This window comes from Crassostrea angulata, chromosome 7, assembly GCF_025612915.1.
Source record: "Crassostrea angulata isolate pt1a10 chromosome 7, ASM2561291v2, whole genome shotgun sequence".
Classification (NCBI taxonomy): domain Eukaryota; kingdom Metazoa; phylum Mollusca; class Bivalvia; order Ostreida; family Ostreidae; genus Magallana; species Magallana angulata.
The window spans coordinates 29,189,550-29,215,115 of record NC_069117.1 but is presented as its reverse complement, the minus strand read 5'-3'; the positions used below and the strand labels follow the sequence as shown (position 1 = coordinate 29,215,115).

At 31.0% G+C, this 25,566-nt stretch overlaps 2 protein-coding genes across 4 annotated transcripts; both read left to right on the top strand.

The window, feature by feature from the left end:
- Window positions 1–3,492: 3,492 nt before the first annotated feature.
- Window positions 3,493–6,304, top strand: LOC128155720 (uncharacterized). Its single transcript, XM_052817567.1, has 5 exons — window positions 3,493–3,774; window positions 4,497–4,577; window positions 4,702–4,824; window positions 4,941–5,062; window positions 5,157–6,304. The coding sequence occupies exons 1-5, from the start codon at window positions 3,511–3,513 to the stop codon at window positions 5,932–5,934; spliced, it is 1,368 nt and encodes a 455-aa protein (XP_052673527.1). The 5' UTR covers window positions 3,493–3,510; the 3' UTR covers window positions 5,935–6,304.
- A 2,916-nt stretch (window positions 6,305–9,220) lies between these two features.
- LOC128155821 (neural cell adhesion molecule 2-like) lies at window positions 9,221–24,392 on the top strand. Of its 3 annotated transcripts, none has more exons than XM_052817698.1 (20): window positions 9,221–9,283; window positions 10,813–10,866; window positions 12,382–12,702; window positions 13,163–13,432; window positions 16,333–16,547; window positions 16,677–16,776; window positions 16,902–17,228; window positions 17,824–18,129; window positions 18,412–18,519; window positions 18,662–18,686; window positions 18,793–18,845; window positions 19,096–19,126; window positions 19,231–19,295; window positions 19,409–19,424; window positions 21,075–21,145; window positions 21,343–21,367; window positions 21,778–21,890; window positions 22,431–22,458; window positions 23,551–23,630; window positions 23,748–24,392. In XM_052817698.1, the coding sequence occupies exons 2-20, from the start codon at window positions 10,815–10,817 to the stop codon at window positions 23,783–23,785; spliced, it is 2,244 nt and encodes a 747-aa protein (XP_052673658.1). In that variant the 5' UTR covers window positions 9,221–9,283; window positions 10,813–10,814; the 3' UTR covers window positions 23,786–24,392. The 3 variants fall into 3 exon arrangements, with proteins under 3 accessions (XP_052673658.1, XP_052673657.1, XP_052673656.1); XM_052817697.1 differs by having other exon boundaries at window positions 21,325–21,367; window positions 22,434–22,458; XM_052817696.1 differs by having other exon boundaries at window positions 21,325–21,367.
- Window positions 24,393–25,566: the final 1,174 nt, after the last annotated feature.

Here is a 25,566-nt window from a genome sequence, read left to right as displayed (position 1 = left end):
TTGTAAACATAACCATTTTGAAATTGATGTAGATGCCGACGTACATTGTAGTAGTGGTAACCTTTTAGCACATTGTAATCAATTTATTGTGATTTTGATAGTAAATCAACAAAAATATTGTTACAATACATTTGTATTTCACCAAAGAATGTTTTTAAAATGTCGAATGTTAAGAATTTTGAAAGTCCCAAGCGAGATGGGAACTACTGATTTACAAACTGGTAATTAGCGTTCTAACCCATTGCTGTTAGGTAAGAATATTAGAACATTACGAAAGAAAAATATAAAGTTGTACCTGATTTTATCCTTTATTTTGATATGAAGTCAAGATGATATGGAGATGCACATACCCTCTTTTATGAGTTAAATGCTTTTTGGGGGGTTTTTGTGGGTTGTTTTTTTTTTGGGGGGTGGGGGGGATGGGTTATGTTTTAGGTTCATTCCTTCTATATGTAGGATGCAAGAATTAAAAAAAAGATTTTAACCCGATTCTCTAATTTACTTCATACCGACATAAACCACGAAAGAACTTTTTCTTACCATGACCAAAGAAAATTCATGAAGGTACACTTGGAAAAACTTTTATCGAGATAATCTTAAAATAACCAAAAAAAATAGATATTTTTAGAACATTTAAAATTTATTATTAAAGATATTTTAGTAAATTTCATATATCTTTCCAGTCAAAGACTGAAAATCGGGATCATTGTTAATCCTTTTGGGTTTTTTTCCTTCAAATAAAACATAAATAAAACTTCACATTTCAAGTTAAGAGTCCAAGACTCTGTGTTCATAAATTTTTTTGAGTTTGTTATGTGTAACTAGTTGACCGGGTTCGTCAGATCATTGCTTTCTGTAGATTTGGACCATGGTATATAACAAACTCATCTTTACCAGCAGGCCTCAATTTTCTCATCTTCCCAAGTCAAGGGTTTCTGATCCGCTCCGCTCTACACAAACTATTAACCGAACTGGCTTTTTTGGACGGGGCTTGAAACTTGGCTCTATGATTGGTGTCACTGAAGTCAACATGATCCAATAAAAAACGTTGTTAAGTGATTGATATTCATGGTACACTGAGTAACTTTGCTCCATTGTCATTATACAGTTTGGACAAAACTGTAAGTTATTTACTTACCACTACTTGTTCTAGTCCCAAAAATCTCTTCTTTTCTAGAAATTCGAAATCTATGAGGAATAAAAACACCCAAAATTTGGATGTTTGCATAAAAGAAAAGTACAGGTCGATGTAATAAGGAGTAAATGAATATCAGCGTTTTGCGATTGGCTGAATTCAGGCATAAGTATGTAACAATTCTCATAAAGTTTGTACTGAATTTGATGGGAAAATAATTGGCATCCTTTCCCTATAAAGAACTTGTACATGGCCGCAGCCATGTTGCTTAGTATTTGTTTCAATGTACTTTTTTGATTGGTTAAAACAAGAATTCGCCAAAGCTCAAAAATATGTAATATCGCTACAGGGAGCAATAATCAACTCACATATGTATTGCCAATTCGGTCAAGGGTTTATGTAGAGCGGAGCGAATCAGAAACCATTGACTTGGAAAGATGCAATTTTTTTTTATCGTAATGATGTAAAACATTCACCTTATAATCTTTTGCACTTACCACCAAAAGATATAAAATATATCTTTTACTATAGTACTCCTTATCGATAGTTTTTCTCAGTCTTACCTGTTTATAAGATGTAAACAAACAATAATAACATGCTGGGTAGATGATCATTTTCACAATGAATTCTGATACGCTTAATTTGAGAGAGTTACACCCCTTTTGCAAAAAGGACCAGCTGGGTTGGCAACTCGTGTATAGCCTTTAAGATAGGCAGGCATTGTGTATGTAAAAGTCAGCTAAGACAAAAATTGTTTTAACATGGTAAAATATTAACTGATAATTCTGCCTTTGAACTGAATTTATCGAATTAAAAAACAAAAAGAATCAGAACCGCTAAAGCCTTTTACTATACATGTTACGCCTTTCATTATCACCTCAACATAAATATTGATATCTCATGAAGCAGCAATGTATCGCATGACTTAAAAGTGAAAGTAAGAGATATATATTTTGATAAAATAAATGAAGACAATGGACAGATAACTCTTCAAATAGGTTCCATGTGCAAAGATATTATTAATGTACTACATACAGTCTACTAAATTTGGTTTATATCAGCTTCATAGTTATCAGTCAATGTTGTTTATAAGTGTATGAATAATAATTATTTAATTTGTATCAGTTTTATGTACATAACCTTAATAGTAGTATCTATTATGCATTTTTAGAAGCCCAATCGATAAATAGCTGATGTCGTTGTTATCAAAGATATAATTGTTTGAAAATTCATTGTTTGATAGTGGAAAAGATAAATGTATTTATGTAGATCTCAGCAGGTATTGATTACAATAAACAATATCCCGTTGCATATGATGATCATTCATATGCATTGCGTAAACTATGATAATACGTAAACTTTAGCCCACATGATCCTATATAAACGAGGTAAAAAAAATTCCATAGCGTTGTGTTTCTATCCAGAACCATGACAACCCACAAAGTTGTAAGTTTGCCTAATTTTGATACATTATTTAATCATTGAAATGTTTAGGATTTGAAATGTATAAAAGAATACCCAATTTAATATAATAGAGGTATTCAAATTTATAAAACCAAAGGAGACCAAAGGAGATTCTGATGTTTTAATGAGGGTTATTGTTTCAGTTCTTATTAAATAGGATTTTAATGCAAAACCCTTTAAGTCAATTCACTTGAAAAACGTACAAATCAACTGTGTCGCCTTTGCAGAGTATTATCAAAAAATTATTTAATGGGTGATAACCACTGCATAATGAACGAAACATATTTTAAAATATGTTAATATTGCATCGTAAGCATAATATTATTAAAAAGATTAAAATTATTAATATGCCAATGCATTTATTGTACTAAAAATTTCATTTATATTAAAAGGTATACGTATGAACCGCGTGGTAGTACGGATTATCATAAATGAACAAAATGTGTTGTTTTGACTGTTATAGTCTTGAAGGTTATTATTAAATAACCTAAAATTTCACTAAGATATCTTTAAATATAGCAGCTCTCTAACACAATTTCATCACAGCTATAGTTTAACATTTTTTACATCATTATAATCATAAGTATTATTTTATTACGTAAAATGATTGCATTGTTCACATATTCCCCCGCCGAAACTCGGTTTAGATACTGAAGGAAAACTGTTCTAGAATAGTTTTGATCCATAGGTTCTGCAGGGTTGTACATGTAGTATGATTTCTGCTAGCACTGCAGATTTCATTAAACACAATGAGAAGCGATCGTTTCATTCAAAGAAGCTGAAACAGCTGAATTATGTGTATCCATTTTTAGAGTATTATTTTCAAAATGTCAAATGTTTAATCCTTAACAAAAACTGCAATTTTTTAATTTCAAAGATCATGCTTATTTTACGGTTATGTTTAAACACAGATGAAGGAAACTAAAGATGAACCGAAAGTAGAAATCGTCGATGAAACAGAGCGATGTTGCAAAGTTGTTGTTTCTATCTTGTCACATGAGCCCGTATTGGCGGTAGATTGTTTGGGAGTTCAACTTGCGAGCAGAGGTCCATTGACTCTTATACAAGTTGGTACTTACAGCGATCAGGTGTACTTGTTTGATGTACACAAAAATGAGAAGCTTCTTGTCGATGGTAAACTGGGCACTTTATTGGAATCCGAAGCTGTTATAAAGGTGTGCTACATATGTATAATTTCATATACCGCAAAAGTCCTTTATTTTTATTTACAGCGTAACCAGTGAATACCCACTAGAGCAATAGCTGGTTTCTTTACCGCGTTTTAAATTATAGGCTTTTAGAAATGGGACTGCATGGAAATAAGTTTGCAGTACTACAAAAAATCATGTTACATTTAGTAACATATGTAAGGATGTTGGCCAACATGTTCATGGATGAAAATGCACACAATAACACATTTTGATTAAAAAAAAAAAAAAAACTCAAATAAAAGAAATTGTTCGGGTTCATTCAAGTCGACTAAATTACTGAGTGTATAATGGAAGGAGATACTTATGGAATACACATACTACGGACTAATAGGACTTAAGTTAAAGATATTATATAGTGTTTTACATTATATCTTTGCTGTCTCAATACAGTAACTTTTTCCTTCGCCACGTTTAAGATCATAACGCAAAATGCTCTTTTAAGAATAATTTTAAACCATTGTTGAAAATGATTTTATTTCATTTTAAATACTTAGATATAATGCGATAATATATGTAACAGTGCAAACAATTCGTAACAGGCTAGCAACTGCCCCCCCCCCCCCCTCCCCACGGCAACGCAAATCTTTTAAAATTAAATGTTTCTTCATTCCAGTCTGTAATGGTCTGTATAAGATATATTCCTATATTTAGAATTTTACAACAATCCCTCTGGTTTTTTTATTTAGGTGATGTATACATGCTCAAGTGATAGTGCTGCTTTGTTCTATCAGCATAACATTATTCTTCGGAATGTGTTTGATGTAAAGGTAAATTATAAATAATGATTTAAAGAAATTTCAAGGCTTTTTATTATAAACAAAATCATATAGTTTAAGAGAGATACTTCCAATACATGCCTTGTCTTGATTTATAATTTTCTTTACCACATAGGTTGCACACATTTTACTAGAAGAGCAGAAGGGTCGGTTACTTATTCCATTTTCGACACTGCGTACAATGTGCAAACTATATTCCACTTGTGACAGGGTATCAGAATATAAAGAGGAAATTCAGGTAAACACACTTGAATGTTCATTATCAACAATTATAATTGTACGAGAATTAATAATAGAGAGCATGAAGTCAACCTTATTTTGTTACTAAGTCCTTAAGTCTTCTTGTTTTTACAGACACAGTGTGACAAAAAAGTTGGCGATTTTTGGGCGAAACGCCCTTTAACAGATAAAATGATTTCCTATGCAATAGGAAACGTAAGCGCTTTGATTCCAGAAGTGTATGAAAATCAGAAACGGTAAGAAAATATGATAGGAAACTATTCAGTGTACAAAAACCTACATGTCTTTCTTACACTTTCCAAAATGTTGTTATGATTGATCTCCTTGTAGACTATTGAAAAAGAGCGAATTGGACTTAAAATTTAAAGATAGAGTAATGGAGACCATTTGCGTTCATATGGGTCCTGAAAAAATGACACTTAGAACAAAGCAACGAGAAGAACGCATTCAGGAAATTATAAATTCAATTGATGAAAATGGTAATGCAGATACTAAGATCACGGACTTTGGAGAGGAAAGCGACGAGATGTTAGCCTTCCGAAGACTTCATATTAAAGATGCTCAACGAAAGTCTGATTTTATTGATCGCTTAAAAACTGAGAGTATTGAATATGATTTGAAAAAAATTGGCGACAAAATCAAAAAAGAGAAAAGTAATTTTGTTCCAGAAATTTTCACTTTTAAATTTCTGTCTGAAACTCAGTCGCATCATCATGATGAAAATATAATACAACAAGCAACGCAGCTTAAATACCAAATAAAAGAAATTGTTTTTGCCGACATTGAGACAAAATATTCAATGGAAACAAGTCTTCAATATTTAACACACTGGGAAAAAGATGCATTAAGAAATATGAATGCGAATAGGATTTGTGAATCTCCAAAGGTTCGTCGTCGTTTGTTTTTTCTTTTAACGGAGGCCGATGTGGACAGAAAAATCAAACAACTACATAAGTATGGAAACAACTATCGATGTAATGAAAAGTTTTACAGCAAGATAAAATTTATTGCTACCAACGCATCTGATGTACCGGAATCTTTGCGACAAAAGGCTAGAGACTTTGTACGTCAACACGACGCGCTTGATAATTCAAATCAAACGCGATAGCGAATTGTTAGTTTTTAAATTAAACTCTTGACACTTTCATTTTTCAAACTGATATTTGGTTTTGTGTCGAAAATGTGAATTGTCATGGGTTTATACTTGTTGGGTACGACAGAGAACCCTAAAAAAGAAACAAATATTTAAGGTAACTCTGTAATTTTGTTTTGCATCTTAACTCCCCGGAAAGGAATTTGCCACCCTTTAATCTAATAGAGATGATTCCAAATACTAGACATAAAATTTTGCTAGAAATTGTGATGGTGGTGTTATTGAAAATGTACGTATTATCATAATGTATTTTAAGTCAATTACAATGCCTTTTGATATTTGTTCATTGATTCAAAGGTTAAAAAAAATAAAAGAATTCAGTTTGTTCACGCATTATTGTTTCCGGTTATCACCTAATAAAAGTAATTTGGAAAGTATGTATAACATTACAAAATATTAGGTTAAAACTGAATCTTGTATTATACATCTTTCAAAGTTTTTTCAGTTTTCATTTTTTTTATTTCCTCAAATTAAAAGTTGCATGTATCTTACAATTATAGTGTCTTGCTTAGGATTTCTTTCATGGAATTCGAACGTAAATAACTAAATTTGTTTTTTACTGAAATACAATTGATTAAAGTTTACAGATACAATATATTAAACAATGACTGTATTGTATCTCATAATTGTACAGAAAACAACAAATAACTTTCGTATTATGTAAATAACAAAATGCCAATGAGCAAAAATGCTATTTACCTTTTCTAACTTTGATTCAAATTTTGTACATGTAGCCTGCATCAAGCCTGCATCAAGTTATTACTTGGAACGAATTAGATTACATGAAACTTTTATGTAGTTATTATGCAATATGCATATTTTTATTTATTTACAAGATGATATCCCGCACAAGCGCGGAAAATTACACTTAACACTAATGAGCTATGCATTTTATGTAAACATTCTTTTATGTATAAACTGTGACCGAATTATTTTCTTAAGGTATGGAACACTTCCATATTGTGACGTACTTCCTATCGAAATAAATAATAAAATCAAGCACCTTTTTTTTCTCTGAAAATACTTTACCTTACAGCGTAGCGCAATAGGTTAAAGCGTTCACTACAATTTACAGTTTTTCCTTTTTCAAAAAATGTTAAACGTAGTTTTTGGTCAAACATTGTAAAATTTGAAAGGACTATGTGCGGTTTTATGCATTTTTTGCCCCCAAAAGCAAAGTTTTAGAAAGAGCTTTAAAAATTAGGTGAAAGATATTTAAAACCATATTGGAAATAAAGGTGTAAAAGGTTATCACCACAGTGACGTCATAATGTAGAAATGACGTCATGAATATTGCATTATTTTGATAAATTGATGTTTTGTAGCAAAATATGGGTGTTTTCCGATGGTTTTTCGACTCGGAAACATCGAGCGCAGGCTTGCTCAAGTACAATTTTTTTGTATAATGTGTATATCTATCTGACGAAAAATATATGTTAAAATCGCACTTGAGCAGACCTGCGCTCTATACTTCCGAATGCTAAATATAGAGCAAAAATGAGACTATTTTCATTTGTTTGCAAATTTGCGGGAATTAGGTCATTTAGGTGACGTCATAGATAAACAGCAAATGAGCAATGATGACTAAAATCAAGATTAAAGTTATAGGCATCCTCTATACAATGATTTGTGAAGATTTTATTTTTATACGACACTATTTAAAAATTGGTTAAAATCGGGGGCAGATATTTGACCAAACCGCACATAGTCCTTTCTAGATATGTGAAAGTTTTCGACCATAATGTACTTTTATCCACATTAATATCGACAGCTGTCCCATACCATCTAAAAAAATTCTTAACTTTGGCCTTTTATTTGCTAGTTGTTTTACGGATTTTTTTTTTTTTTGGTAATGTTCATTGGATGGTGACAAAATATCCTAGCAGGAGAAACAAATCAGACGAATATACATGGCATATAAATTTTACATATATACAGTAGAGTTGTCAACACGAGCTGTTTATTATTCACAATTAATATATAAGACTACTCCTGTCAGTGGTATTAAAAATATATGTTACAATGTATTTAAAAACGCGATAGCATGCATATTTATTTGTAATTATAAACTCAGTTGCCGATCCAAGTTACATTGTATCTGCCCGATGCCCATTGAACACGTCCTATACTTTCCGCCATAACGTTTATCAGTCAACCCGCGTTCTTGATTACCCCGTTCCGGTTTCAAGTTTTTTTCATCAAAACTAAATCGCGCATTCAAAAAACGAATTGCCTCCATTCAATGTCGCAAAATTTGTGAAATCTTTATTTTTATGTAAACTCTAAATAAATTCCCGCTAAATATTTACTCTTTACGTCATCATCGAATATTATTAATTTCACTGCAAGTATATATTTTAATACAAACCCCCTCTGACTTAGATCCGCCAAAGCGTGTTCGAAACGTACACATACCTCTCATTTTTGCTATTTCGAGCTGGTTTATCGAAAAAGAAAGTAGTTTTAATTGATTTTACTAATAATAATTACTCATCGGGTATACTTCAATTATACAAGAATTTATTGTTTGTAGTCTACAAAGTTTTGCAATGCCATAATTTACTCATACTCAGACTAGGAATGTTTTAGAGTACAATAATCGTTGTTTGATCTTTAACTAAAACTGTTAGATCAGAAGAACGACGTCTACAAAATGTTTGATGAAAAACTCTGATGCCGTTGATGCAGGGATATTTCTGAGATAATCATTACTTCTGAGCACATCACTTGGACTTCCCTCAACGGCATGAGCAATGACCCTATATCAACATTCTCTGTTAAAATCCGAATATTTTGATAAACGCTAATGAGTCACACTGGTGACTAGCATTTTGTAGAAACACGAATGCATACAATGTAATAACCGAACATTTGTTTATATAAATATCAATACTAAGTCAAAGCAACTGCTTTACTAATATGTATTTTCCTTCATTTCACTCCAAAATAGGTATACTTTTATTATTTATAAACAAAGTTAACGTACTATTAAAAACATATTTATTGCTTATCATATAAAGTGCAACTAATTACTACAAAGAAGAATAAGGATCAAAAAATTTAGCCGTCATAGTGTTTGCGACTTCCTTTATTTCGTACTTGTTTCTCATCAATAATACTTAGAGATAACAACTTTTTCTATTCAAATTTTATATTTTGATGATATTGACTTGTCATATGCATAATTTATTACGGGTGAAGTGACGTCAATTTCCTTATGAATATCATTGATATTTCCTTATGTGAACTTCTTAATTTAATGAAAATCAGATACGCTGCATATCTGCTCAGATAAGGACTACAGGTGAGACTATATTTGCAATCAATTTTTGGCTCAATCATTTATACATAAAGATGTTTTGTTTTTGTTTTTAAGGAGATTGGCTTATCAACAAATTAAACATCAGTTTTAAGATATGATATTTTTAACATTTTAATATTTTAGCCTCAACATTTGAACATTTCCGAAATATGTATAATTTATACAAGTAAAAGTTAGTTATCCTTCTTATTATAAGGAAATTATTAAAGTCTAAAAAATGGCAAAGACCATTAAGCCCGCTTAAACTATAGATGCTATTTTTATTGTTGTTGGGTTTTTTTTCGGTTTTAGAGTTTGAGTGTTTTAAGTTTCTTTACTGATTGTAAAATTTTCTATTTCGTTTTAAACTTAATGAAAAGGTTCAGTATGCCAACATTAAAGAGGAAGAAGTTTTAAGATTGTTTACAGGGTCGCGTGTAGGTTAATTCAATGAAAAATAAATAAAATTTGACCTTTTTTCCACATAGCTTTACTCTTAGGTTGTAACATATTTTGTAATAAATAATAAGCCATCTTAATTTATTTTAAACTGTTATCAACTATGATAGGTCTATTTTTTTTAATCCTAAATTCCTTAATACCTTAGTTTCTAAAACAATAGTCGCATTTATTTGCATTTTTATTATAATAAAATTTTGTCAGTGCATTAAAGTTGTCTTCTTATATTATTCATTAAAATAATAATATGTTAATTGTTTCATAATGTATTATATTTAAACAAAGCTTCTTTAAGAAAAAAAACCAGATGCGTTATAAGGAAGTTGAAAAAGTGATGAAATTGACAATGCGCCTGAGTCATCGATTCACCCTTTATTTAAATATTTACAACATGGTGAAATAAAAACTTCCTTAACAGAGAAGAAGGAAGAAAAGAGTTTTTAGGTTTCATGACAATTGCTTTGAAATGCGTGGTGTTTAGGTGAAAACCGCTAAAACTGACCTCAAAATGTCACAACAACAAAAATAGGAAGAAAATGTCTGCTTTATTTTAAAGACCAACAAGGAGTGAACTTTATCAACAAATCTTTATCGATTTAAATAAATTCACAAAAAACCTTATGGTTATTATGCTGAATAGACCAATCCACACTTTGCTAAAGGTTTCCCTATGCAGGGTAAATTCAGAGGTCAAAAGGGGGTAAAATAACATTTCCCTTCTATAATTAATCTATCAAATATATTCCTGTGACTAGATTTGTAGCCCAATATTTTGGCAATCAAGATAATTAATAAAAAACCACTTAACTCATTAGGTTACTGAGTGAAATCAATGGGTTTTGCCCAAAAACGGCGTTTAAGGACAACACTTTTGTAAAATGTAGATTCAACTAGTATACAAGTTTTTTTTTTCTCCCAATAAATTAATTGAACTCAACCTAAATTTATCATTGCCTTCCTGAGATAACAGGAAGGTCATGGAACGTATTTTAAAACTATAACTTTAAGTAAGTTTCTTTGATTAGTCACTAATTAAAGTGAGAATTAAAATGCGCTTTACTTTCATTTCCTAGATATGATTGTTTTGTTGGTAATTCTGCTGTTTATCCACTGCAGAGCAACCACACGTGAGTTTCTTTTGTTTTGAATATTTATTATCAATATTAATCTCGATTATAAAATACACTTACATGTACAAAATTTTGCAATTCTTAGAAGGTTTCATGGTTCCAAAATATAACCAATTGCATTGTATTGTAATCTGAACGATTCAATTCTTTTATTATTATGTAAGCTTTAATTTTCGTGTGTCAATTTCTACCATCTATTTACGTTTTAAATTTTAATTTTGTCATAATTTTTGAATCAATGAAATTTACTTATCATAAGACACCTCTCTATGGACATTATTCAAAAGTGATTAAAGGATTCTTTTTAAACTGGTATGTTTTTGGTATTTTGTAGAAGTTGACATGATGTTTGATATTTTTTTGTGATATCTAATTGCTCTCACTGGCAATATTTAAAGTCAAAATTGTTAATTTTGTGCTAATTAAGCAGATATTTAGCGGGGTATTTTAACTTCCTTAAACTTCAACGAAATGTACATGAAACGTCACTTTAATTTCTTTGGAATGTAAGTAAAGAAAAATGAATTAAAATCAAATCAATTTAGAAATCAAATTCTGTGGGTGAAAGGACGTTACCATATTTTAGTATATTGTTTAATACCTTTGGCGAAAACGTTAATCGTGTCAAGTTTTATTGAGCCAGCCCTAAAAATATTGAAAATATAACTTTTAAAAAGCATTTATAAGAGTTGATCAAAAAGCAATGCCATATAATGCACCGTGCGTCTTAGAAAATTCGATTGCAACCGTTGAAAAATTAAAAAGATATAAATGCTTACTAGTATACAATGTAACATGGTACATTTATAATTATTATACGTAATATCGTCGCGTCACAAGTTTTACGTCTTTTTAAGGTTTTTATTGAAGTGTTCAAATACAATAAAGCCCGAAGGACTTTATGATAGATTTGACCACGCCCCGACCGAAATTATCACCTCATAATATTCAAAGAATGATTTTGTTATTACGTATATTTATATTAATTCCAATTTACAACATTTTAAAATCTTTATTTTTTAGATGTAGCTCATGCTATGTATTACTACGCAGCGCAGCCAATACCGTGTTTCGCTCACGCTACAATATATGCCGATTTTGTGTCGCTCAGTTTTTTTTTTATTAAATAATTGGGCCATCGGCTTCAAAATTGATTTGTAACATTAATGCTATCACAGACAAAGACAGTTGAAAATGTAAATATATAACATTTATTGGATAAATTATAGTTGAGATAAATGATCATGGCGTAAAATTCATAAGCTCGTATTTCTATACCGATATGCATCCAAAAATGATATCTTATTTCTTAATTAAAATGTATAGATCTGAACTGATAAAGGTAGATATTTTAAAGTATTTTTTTAAACTTTACGTTTCCACCTATTTTCACAGGTTTATCGCATATAGGATTTAACATGTGGATCAACCCTTGTAGTAAAAAAAACAACTGTATTTGTCCAGATTAAATTACTAGACCAATAATCTTTATTGTAAGTTTAATGCTTTCAGAATCGACAATCTTTATTGAACCAGCCCCAATTGCAAATGCCACTTATGGAAAACCTCTGAATTTCAAATGCACATGTCCAGACCCCTGGCAAAGTGCCTCGCTAAAGATTCCCGGTGAAAATGGATTCAAATTTGCGATATTCAAAGATTTCTATTGCCAAGTTCCAATAGACAAAGAAAGGTTATATAGCGTGGCTTGTTCTGGAGACACGATAACATTTGGAATTCTCCATCCGGTGGACAACGTAACATGGCAATGTATATTTGCAAACAATTCCGTTAATATTGGCAACAACGTTACCAAGGTTAATATCAATCCAGGTATGTCAACTTTTCAATCTTAATGCAGAATAGTATCACAAAACATTTTAACTGTACCCATTGTTACACTGACAGAAAAACACTACGCTATGTCATATAACATTAAAATAATATGCATAGTAACTCCTATTTGTGTACTTATGCCAGGTATTTGGAATTTTCTTGTGTAGCTATGAATTAAAAAACGTAATCCACATTAGTAGAATAATGAGAGATTGTCGTTGAAAATACATTCAAGCCTTAAACTACTCTAAAACAATAATGTGCATTATATTATTTCAAAAATCATTTAACATGCTAACTAACATACCATGTTTGTTTATATCGAAAGTTAAAATCATTTATACTTTGATATGATAATTAAAAATTAGGACAGTGTATACGATATAGTGAAGGTCAGTACACGCACTGGTCGAGACTACTTTAAAATTAACTACCATTGTCTTATCTTTTACGTTAGAGAAGCCCAACATTACAATGCAACAATGGACATATGTCATACAAGAGGGCGAAGATGTTTCCATTCCTTGCAATTTTATTGGTAACCCTATATCAAATGTAACATGGGAACATAACAATAGCACAATAAAGTTGTCGGACTTGCGTCAACCTTTGACCTTGAGTTTAAAAAATGTATCAAGGTCAGCGGCAGGAGATTACACATGTAAAGTGACTGTAAACTATAAAGGAACATTCTTCGCCTCAGAAACAGTCAGCTTAGTTGTGGAATGTAAGTATTTTCACACTTTTTATTTTTTTTTAAACATGAAATGTAGTTAAGTGATATAAACTTCTTACTCTTTATAGCATTATCTTTTATGTCCATGTGACATCTTTTTTGGCATTTGCCTTAGATATTATTTAACATGGTTATCGTCATTATCATGGTTATAAGGGAGCGCAGCGAGGCGGCGCGAAGCGCCGCTCGCGTAGCGAGCTCCATAGACAACGTGTACGAACGGAGGATATTCGAGTTGAAATCTGCACATTGTTCAAAGAAAATTTTGTGGACCCGCGTGAAAAAGTTCTACATATCCCAACAAGAAATAATATTGACGCAAGCGTCAAATGGGCCGCAAAAAATATTATTGTTGTAGGAATCATCATTGGTTGTTTACATTAAAAAACACACCACAAAGAAATAACGAGTTGGTTAACACTGTATTAATTTTAATGGTAAATTTTAATTACTATATTTTCAGCAACACGTTTTGAATTTATTTTAACATTTTACTATTATTATTCAGAATAGAGTTCGTTACTGTAAGCATTTCTAACGGTAATTGTATGATAATTGCTATAGTATGAAGTAATGGAGAACACATTGATTTGTACATTATTCTAATACAAAGTTGAACTCATCATTATTCTCTTGGAGATTGTGTATTTCAAACCATCTTGATTTTTTGTTGCATTGTATTGAATTAAAACTTTTAAAATTCATTAGTTTATGTGATTTCAAGAGACCACATAATAAAATAGAAATGGATTATTTTTAAGGTACATGTAATATCATACTCATCCGGTAGAATCTGCACAATTTTAAGGGTAAAAAATAAGCCGGATATTTTTTTTAGCCTAAATGGAATCATAAATCTTATCCACACTTCAGTTTGTGAAGATAATTATGGCTATTTCAAAAGAATTAAAAATAAATCAGGTTTGCTCAAATTTTCAGGTTAATTCAAATTTCAGTTCTCTCATATTTTTGCGTGAATAATCGATATGGATGTCATTTTATGATATATATTTTTCTACTGCATACAACATGGAAATATAATAAATAGACACACAAAGTTCTTTTTAGACGCAGCACATAGAAATTCAAATACATCATTTATATAAAATTTCATGTCATTTAGGTCTTTAGTATTTCAGGTCTTTAGTATGTCCCGTATACATGTACCATTCACGATACATGTTTTGAAAAGAATGAAAAACTCCGAAACTTTCCTAATATAATTAAGTCTTGATAAAAACGCGTCTCACACGACAGGCTATGACCAACTTTTCATTTACGAGTAACACAAAAAATATGTAATGTTTTAAAAAGGCATTAAACATAAAATTACTTTTAAGTTATAAAAATAAGCATAATATTAATTCAATAAAAAAAACTATCACGCAGAAACGCAGTTACAAAATTTAAATGTGTATCAAATAACGGACCGCCTCCTGGCGGCCCGTAATAATCCTTTGCGGTGCATAGCAACATGGTGGAACAGGCAGCGTTTCTACGGAAAATTATTACCTCTAAATTGCATACATCATTTTCATTTAACAATAAAAAATCCTTTTAAAAACATTAAAGTAAACAACACATATGCTTACGTAAAAAAAAAACTGTACCTATCTGAACTTTTACTGACATATGACGTCATTTCCTTCCCCGCATTTGTCCGACAATTTACGAAAACTGTCGAGCGCAAAAGAAAGTTAAGTATGACGTCACAGTGTTCAGGGGCTATAATTTCCAGCGATAATTAAGAGGTGGATCAAGCATCTGTACTGGATGTAACTTGTAGGAAGTACTCAGTATCAGTGTTAACGGTGACTCTTTGACTGATTAGTTTTGTTGTGATAATAATTTTGCTCAGTAAATACACATGCAAGTTCCATGCTAAATTTACTGTCATATTGATCCAATACGTTAGATATGTGACAAAAAATTATTAAAAAGAAAAGTCCAATCATTAGTAGATCTACGTGCAGCCACGTCATTTTGTAATGAATATACAAAAGAAAAAAAATAAACTGTTAAAATATCTACATGTACATGTATTTGTTATAGTTGCATATGTGGTCAAACCTTTAAACAATAATGGATATTACACACTAAAAAAGGGTGATGGCACATGTCTTCAACGCTTATATAGCGTACAAAAATAAAAAATATTAAAAACAATATTGATGTCACAGAGGAAAATAATTAAAACACAGGTAACAACAAGGAACAAAATGAGAAATAACACAGACACACAATTTATTGTTTACTGATTTTAATGATCATTATTAAAAGGTAAAAGAATGATAAAACATAATTGTACTTACATAAAAAAAAAAACAAACGGCTTTGTGTTTATCAAAATATTTTAATAAGTCTGTTTAACATTTTATTAATGCTCAGTGGTAGTTTGTTTAAGTGTATCAGCCTAGGAAGGGACAATAGGAATAAAAGTTTGATAACTTTGATAACGGGTTCCTTAATTGCGGTGGTAAAAGTTTTTGAGACAAAGCCAAAGTGTTTTGGTTAGGGCAAGTCCACGGGTTGCATTTAACAATGATGACAGATGTGTGGTTCCTAATTCTGCGCTCGCCCCAACGGTCACACCGTAAAACAAATTATTGGCATTAATATAGTTAACAATCATGTCAAAATAATTGTTTCAAATCGAAGTCGAAAAAATGATTTTTGTTTCATGTCAGATATTAGTGTTGGAAAGTAAATGTATTCATATTTATATAGCACATTTACTGAAAGAGTTGGTAATTCGCACGCCATGATAAATATTGCATTCTGGCATAATAATGTTGATAAGATTTTTGTATGTTGACAAAGGGGGGTGGGCAAAAACTTAATAATTGCAGAAGTTATTATTTTTTCTCCAACATCGTTTTGTTTGTTTAAAGATCCACCAACACTTAAACCCAGTAATAAGACCACCGTACGCGAAGGAACGAGTGACGTCAGGCTTTTCTGTGATGTTGTCACAGATGGAAATCCAGCAAAATACAGCAACCTAATATGGCAACATTGGATCGGCAACACGTTTATTAGGAAACTTGATCCTGACAACCTTCCAAATGACTCTCCTATCAACACATTCTCACTCACGATGCAATCAGTAAGAATAAGCTAGGTTAATCGCTGGTTTAGCTGCTTTTTGCCTTACTTTTGTTTAATTTTTTGCAAAAAAGATTTCAAAAGGATAGATGAAAAAAATTAAACAGCACATTTTTTTTATTTAAACTAGATTTCATTTAATGATATCGGAACATATGTTTGTTTGACGACGAGCAGTGGCGTGGGTGGAAACATAACACAGTCTGCGAGCACAGAACTGGTAGTTGAAGGTAAGTCTGAATTAGTTATCAACAGAATCGTATAATCTGAAACCCTTAATGTTGTTCATCTTATTATTAAGATTGATTCGATAATTTGATAAACAATCCTTTTTTCATATAAAATCTCGTTATAGCCATTCCAAGGATTCCTCTAACGACAAATATATTTTATGGACAAGTGGAGAAATCATTCGAAGTTCGATTAGAATGCGTTGGTAACCCTCCGGTTTCTTCATTAAAAGTGAATACAAAACTGGAATCGAGTCCTCCGCCGTTTTACAACAAAACAGAAATAGAGAAACCTATAAGGTTCTCAATTTATGATACAGAAGTTGTCATGAATGGAAGTATTCTTGAGTTGAAATTCGGAATTTTAAAAAGCAAATTCAATTCAACTTTTGTGCTGTCTGCTGAAAATCCCGTCGGGATCAAAGAATATGTATTTTTGGTTGAAGCATATTGTGAGTAATAGCTATGATGTCATTTACCAATTTGTATCAAGTTCAATAATTTTAATGTTGAATAGCAATTGCCTTTACTTTATTCGTAATACAATATAAATGTTATGAACATAGATAGTGCAACGTAGAGTGTATCAAATAGTTTTAATCACATGTTTAGCTCAGTACATTGTATATGATTGATGTCATTAATGTTATGAATTTTTATATTACACTGAGAATTCTTACTCATTATGACGTCATATTGAAACATTACGTAGCTTTAGGCATTTTAGGTAACTTATTTCCGTGCGTAAAGTTGTTGACGTATTGTAGTTAATGTGTTGTGCGATTTACGATAATAATTTTTATAGCAAATATTGAGAATTAACAAACGGCGTAGTAAAACGTGATAAAAAACCCTCATTTTTTGCGATGGTTTATGATTTTGATCTTACTCGTTGTGTGTTTTTTATCTCCTCGTCAAGGCTCGGGGATAGAAAACAAACGATTCGTTGGATAAACTCATGTGCCATCGCAAATTAAAGAGATCATATCTTTCACAAATACAAATATAGCAAATTAGATTACATATATATGAACATTTTAACTTTAGATTTCCCAATCGAACCCTTCCATATCCATATTAAAGAGTTTAAAACCTATGTCTCGTTGGAGTGGAAAGGAACTATCCCAGATCTAGATATGAAGTATGAGATTGTAGAGAAAAACATTTCTGGACACGATCAAGTAGTTTACAGATTGCCGGGATCGAACTTACCATCTTATACTTATTCAATTACAAATTTTGCTACAAAGAACACTGACAGTATCATCCAAATATGTGCAACAAATGTCTTAGGAAAAAACTGCAGTTCTACATTCAAAGTCAAACACATCGATCCAGATTCCAAATCAATAGGTGAGGTTTTCATATTCAGAGTAACTATCTAAACTGAATAGAAGTACCTTTTTTATATGTTTTCCTTTTTGAAATCAGTTTAATGAAAAGCTGTCTTTTTTGGAGAAGAAACATACGCAGCATGATATAGAATATGAATTGTTTGTAATCAGAAACTTCTAGAAATAGATATGAATAATGATATTGTTATTGAATACTAAATTTCAGACGTGTTGCTGAAGATATGATTATCCTGGTTGTTTTATATTAAGTTTTCTGTTCAATGTTCTTTAAAAACAAAAGTTGAGAAATACTGGATTACCATCGTTGTCGTGTGTACTTTTGGTCTCCTTAACCTCCTTCTTTGCACCTTGTGTATCATAAAACGAAGACGTAGAAGAATAAAGAGAAGTAAGCATTAAATTATACAATTATAAGTTTAAGCTTGTTCAAGCTCAGATATTTGATGAACAAGTGTTAATATCAGTTTTCGTAATCTTATCAATCCTGGTTGACACTTCCTTCCATTTACTTTTTGCTGAACGTATTTTAGGTTCGAGACTTCTCTCTTTGGAAAGGTAACAGTGTGAATTGTAATAAATATTTAACTAGTTTAACTGTTGATTTGTCAATATTTATATAAAAATAATGTCTTAAACATAACATTATGTCAAAAATTTTCAGACACCAGAATTCTTTGGAAAGAAACAATTATGCTCATTATGGCATACCTAAAGGTAAGAACAAAAGTCATGTATATGTAAATGTAAGTTCACATGCAATTGTGCCTTATGTGAAATTTACGTTAATTTCACGTGAAGTTCATGTAAAATTCACGTGATATTCATGTGAATAGAGCACTTACATAATTTTCACATGAAATTTACATGAGGCACAATTGGCTGTGTAATGTTAAAAGAATTCTGTACTCGTGATGGTTAAAAGAGTCATTATAAAATTAAACATTGATGGATATTGCTGTTTCAGACTCAAAAGACATGAAGAAAATTTATGACGGGTAAAATGAAATTTTAATAAATATTTGTAAAAAATTGAACTTGATGTCTCTTTATTTGTGTTCATACCATTTGCAATAATGAATTGTTTAATTTTAACCCCAAGCATCAATCCTACATTTGATACCTATCTAACACCAGATTTGATGACGTCACAAAAATCTGGCCATGGTGAGTACTTTGTTTATAATGGCGGTGCATTTTTTCTAAAATTATTGAGATACATGAATGTTGACACTGCTTTCTAGTTGTATATAACTCATCTATATTTATTTAATATTTAGCAAACCATCGACTTAAGTAAGTAGCAAATTTCGAAACATTCTAATTTTAAAAAAAATAAATAAATTGGACAAATTTGCTTGGTTTGAACAATCTCAACCGAAAACCTTAACAATTTTTTTTTCAAGCTTATATATAGTGTTGATTTATTTAAAAATGCACGACGTTTATATATAATATAAAACTAGAGGTACTGTGAGCAAGCTCACAATTGATACCCCCCGCTAAGAAAAAAATCATAACGCGTGTATTTTTTCTATTATAGAAAATATTGGATGAATCTATTTCACTGTCCATTTTCTATAAATAACAACTGCTTAATTTTTGAAAACTGTTAATTTTTAGCTTCTAATATTTCCATTAATACAAGACATGACACAGACAGAATTTAGCTTTTTTGAAACAATGACCTTGAACTTTCTCAATTGACCTTGGGTCAAGGTCATGACACACCCTTTAATCATAAGCAATCTTTGTGTGAAGTAAGAACTTCCAATGTTTCCCCATAAGAAAGATATGGACCGGACACAAATTTTGCATTTTTTCTGCCAGTGAGCTTGACCTTGCCCAAATGACCTTGGGTCAAGGTCATGACACACCCTTAGGTCATAAGCAATCTTTGTGTGAAGTAAGAACTTCCAATGTTTCCCCATAAGAAAGATATGGACTGGACACAAATTTTGCACTTTTTCTGCCAGTGACCTTGACCTTGCCCGAATGACCTTGGGTCAAGGTCATGACACACCCTTAGGTCATAAGCAATCTTTGTGTGAAGTAAGAACTTCCAATGTTTCTCCATAAGAAAGATATGGACCGGACACGAATTTTGCACTTTTTCTGCCAGTGACCTTGACCTTGCCCGAATGACCTTGGGTCAAGGTCATGACACACCCTTAGGTCATAAGCAATCTTTGTGTGAAGTAAGAACTTCCAATGTTTCTCCATAAGAAAGATATGGACCGGACACGATTGCACAGACAGACGGACAGACAGACAGACAGACAGACAGACAGACAGACGGACAGACGGACGGACGGACAAGGTGATTCCTATATACCCCCCCCAAACTTTGTTTGCGGGGGGTATAACAATGCATTTGATAAATCAGATTATTTGAGAATATTTGAAGAAACATAGGCGTATATGGCGATTTCTTTGTAAATACGTTTCAGTGTAAAGCGTATTTCCTTTCCAAATTATAATTTGCCTGAAACGGACGCCATTAAACAACTTCTTCCTTGTCAGATAAGCTAGATAAATATTCCTTTATCTAATTAATTTAAACGAGACTTGACGTTTTAACAATAATGTGCATGATTACGGGAGAACGTGTGTTTAAGTTAATTTTTTTTTTAATTTTTCTGCCTCTACTACACTGAAAATATTTGATCAGAGACAGTATATTTCAACGTATCATGTCATACTTAATTTATCATTATGATTTTTTTTTTATTCAAAGAATCTCATAACTGTTCGACTTAAAAAATCGTTTTTATTTTTGTCGGTAATAAATTATTCGCGGGAAAAGATATCGTTGTGATTGATTTCAAATGTTTAATTGATGTAAGTAAATGTACTGAAAGGAATGAAGTTATTTAAAACAATTTGCTCATGAACATTAGTGGCCACATATTTGTGTACCTGTAAGTTTTTATCCACATTTTTTAGCGCTGATGGAAATGAATATGCAAGCGTTGATGATCCTGCAATTTTGAAAATGAACTCCGAACGGGACCACTGTAAGATTAATAAAAAAGACTATTATTATCATAATTTTCGTAATGTTCATTTTACCACTAGTACTAGTAATTTTGTACTTCTCCGGAAGCTAAATCATCGTATTGCCCTACAAAAAAACAGCAATAATTATATATTAATATTAGTGATTATGAATATTGACCGATATGTTTCTTCACAGATTTTGATTTTATTTTAGACAATGGGGTATATCCTGTAGATGGGTAAGTACATGTATGAATTATACTCTAATAACAGTGCAATTAATCAGTCTAGTTTTTTCTCGTATCAGTGTGATAAAGATACGGCAGTGTGACGATCACAAAACAATACCATGAACATGAGGTATTGCAAATTAACGGCTATAACAAAATTCAATCAAAATCCCAAAAATATCAACAACAACTTTTATTTAAAATAAACTTTTAAAATAAACTTTTAAAAAACTATTGCATACTTTTATAAAGAAAGTGTGTACATAACAAATGTGTCAGTTTGAATCAATATGTTGTATTCATCCTAAAAGCGATTTTTTAAAAAAAACTTTTAAAAAACTATTGCATACTTTTATAAAGAAAGTGCTTACATAACGAATTTATCAGTTTGAATCAATATTTTGTATTCATCATAAAAGCGATACCAAGGGGAAAAACGGAGTGCCAAAACTTCCTTATCGACCAAACACAAAAGAGAGCGACTATCTAACGGCTGGAGATCAAATGGAAGAGAAAGGCTGGGACAATGATGGTAAATAGAATTTTGTTAAATACACCACAAACACTAAATATTCAAAATGCAAAGGAAAGAAAGTTAACCGTATTATAAGTTTAAAAGGTATTCAACGTTGCCATTTTGATTTTTAAGACAATGCTTGCTAAAGTTTAATGTAGCTGTTATTATAAAGAATGGTCGTGGTTGAAATGAAATTAATCTTCAATTTCCTATTTGACATAAATTGCTGAATGAAGGTATTTCTAATGATTAATTTCAAATTTGAATGCCGGTTGTACAGTTAAACACAATATACATCCAAAGTGAACAGAAAAAACTTAGCACTAGCTATGGGTAGATAACATATATGAGTGATGCGCCTCGCTTGTGACTGGACATATATTATTCAAATTTGGGATACCTATTAGCAGGTCTTTAGATAAAGAGCTTTGTACACAATACAACTAAGGGGGTTGCTTTTGTTCCAATCGTGATCATTCAAGATAATGATTTACAAGATTTAAGACAACTTGCATGTATTTAAAATCTTATCTTCTTTGTTTATTTAACGTTTAGCAGTTCTAAACTCTGATACGTCCCCAAGGTAAGTACAAACATAAATACTATGCTTCTTTATAATTAGTGTACCTGTCCCTAACACCCCACCCCCAAAAATTCATAATTACATTTAGTGAAAAGGGATAAAATTTGATGTAAAAAAAATAATAAAGTTACAGAAAATGTAATTACAACTCAATTATGTATGAGTTAGAGTCTTATTATATTGTTTACAATGAATGCGCTTTGGTATAATATGTTTTAACTGTAATATCAGTTATTTTTGCCAAATAACCTTTACTGACAGTAATGTTAATGTATGCAACGTCAAATTCTTTATTTGATTTAAGAAATAAATGCAAGTTATCAAACATTTATAGTATGAATAAATCATATTCATACGTTTATCATAGTAGAGGACTTACATAGGTGTTACCTGATGTCCAATTCTTTTATGTATTCATTTGCCTAATAAAATATTTGCTGAATTAAATAATTATAGAAAGGTAAAAGTATTTCAATTATTTCTCATCGTGGTATTAATCATTTCTGTTTACATGTACCTTGTATATTTGAGTACCTCTAAATTAAAAGTAAGTGACAACATTTAAATTCTAAACCATGAAATAGATTCGAAGGTGTCTGCCTATTTCTTATGTAATCCATAAAACTACGGTAGCATTCTGTTTTTACAGATAACCGCACTTAAAATTGGTTAATTAGAGCAGTAAGACATGAATCTTAATTAAAAGCTTATCTTGGCGCAATGAAATTCATATTTATAGACGATTTCTGTTAAAGTTAACTCTCCCTAAACAAATTTTACAACTACTGGTTTTTCCCTGGTTATCCCTCTGGAAATACAATGTAGCTGTCTCACAGGGGCCTCGTAGGGAATAAATGAGTGTTATATGTTTTGATTTTTCTTTAGGAATAAGATATCTATTTGAAGATATTAGAATGCATTCAAATTTTAAACCTAAAATACTTAGAAATTTGTTTACTAAACGACAGTTTATGGCTAAAAGTATCATTTAAGTTAGATTTAATGAATAATTTGTCGACCATCAAGCTTCATAATAATCTACACATCAATATCAAAATTAATCTAAAACAAACTTTTTTCTCCGTTTTCTAGCTTACTTCTGGAGATTCCGCGACAAACAGAGGAGAGTGATATTACGCAGTATCTAACCTGCTCGGCGGGATACGAAAGGGGTTTGAAAAATAGAATATTCTACGAATAAAAACACATGGTTTTATTTCGTTTAATTTTTAGAAAGATTTGAAAGTATGAACCTTATTACCAGTTTAATTTTTTTTTTTACTTCACAGAGAAACAAAGAAATGTGGACTGGTGGACACAGGCATAGTTACACTGATTGACTAATATGTTGAAAACCCCACCTCCTATAAAATACTTGTTTTGTATTGTCAGATAACCAATTGTGACATAAAAAAATCACTCTTGACATTGTCAATTCGTATGGGATAGTGATGGAAACATAAAACATTAGTTGATATATTACGTCGAAAGTGTTTCCGTTTTTCAATAATACTAGTATGTAACAACGCTTTAATTACATATTTGAAATACGTACCTGTAAATATTGTATATATTAGTCCTAACGATGTTACTAAATTATTTAGATACTGTATATACGGTTTTGAATTCGCGTTGTTATGTTTGCTAAATACATGTACCTTGAATATTTATTTTGAATAACTCAAGTCGTAATCCCAAATTGTAGAGTACTTCAAAAAGTTGTATAAGTCAAAGCAATAACATTTATTACATTGCACAATGTAGCTGATGCCATATATTTTTTTTAAGATCATGGTTAATTTTATCTTCTCACTGTTGCAGATCTATCTAATGTATATAAACTAGATATCAATATATGGCTTGATGTGTATTTAATTAACTTAAACATTGATTTTTTTTTCTTTTGCTGAAATTGATAAAGTTTTTGAACTGGGTTTTAATTATTCTTTTAGAAGATAATTTTGTAAATTAGGCAAAGTGTTTGTAAGTCTGTATTTTAAACAAAGGGATATCCTTTTCATTGAGAAAAGTTGAACAATTTATAAAGATTTAAACTTTAAAATGTATATTTTCAGTGTCTTGTCTTTGGAGACTGACTCATTATGTCTAAATGGTCCACTCTTCATATTGACGCTAAAAGTCTGCAATGCATCCTTTCACAACATCATTTGTTCTTCACTTACTCGTCGTAAAGGTTGAGTCGAGGAGTCATTTTCTTGTATTACAAAACTGAGTTAAATCCATGGTCCTCGGGATATTCTCAATTTGTAAGCATCTGATAAATCATCGAAACAAAACCGCGTGCGTCTTGTGAATACAATGTAGACAAGTGTCGTTCAAATGTTGTTTTAGAGTTTTAGAAACTAAAAAACGATTCAAGTTTGGTTAAAAAGGAAGGAAACACTTGGCTACGAACCAAAAAATCTAAGTCTTTATATATTTAGTGCTTTTATATAACATTTTCTTTTAAAAACAACACATACAGTTTTGTAGATAGACAAGAAAAACGAAAACCAGACCTTGGTTCATAAACAATAAAAGATAAATGGTTTACAAAATGACAATTTACGAATTGCACACAGAGAGAGAGAGAGAGAGAGAGAGAGAGAGAGAGAGAGAGAGAGATTTTAATGATATACCAAAACATGCGAAAAAATCTAATCTACGAAGTATCATTACCATGGTTAAGCTGTGGCTAAAAATGCTTTGTATTGTATTAAATTTGATAATTAAAAGCAAATCAAATATAATTACATGTATGTCTAAGGTAGCTTAAACATAACAAAATCTTTATATGCATCGTATATAATTTGTAAACATTATTAAATCGATAGAATATGTTTTAACAACGGTGACCTGGAGACCTGGGGCTCGTAACATAAAGGATACTTAAGTCTAAGACAGTGCTTAAGTAGGACTTATGTACATTCTAAGACTTAAGTCCGTAACTAGAAGATTGCTTAGCCAAGACAATTTACCCAAAACTTAGGCGGCCGGTAGAGGTGACTTAAGTATGTCTTAAGTATTGTTTTCACACATTTAGAAGTTTTATTGTTAATTATTTCAATTCAGCATATGATTACATAGTTTTAATCACATTATGATAGT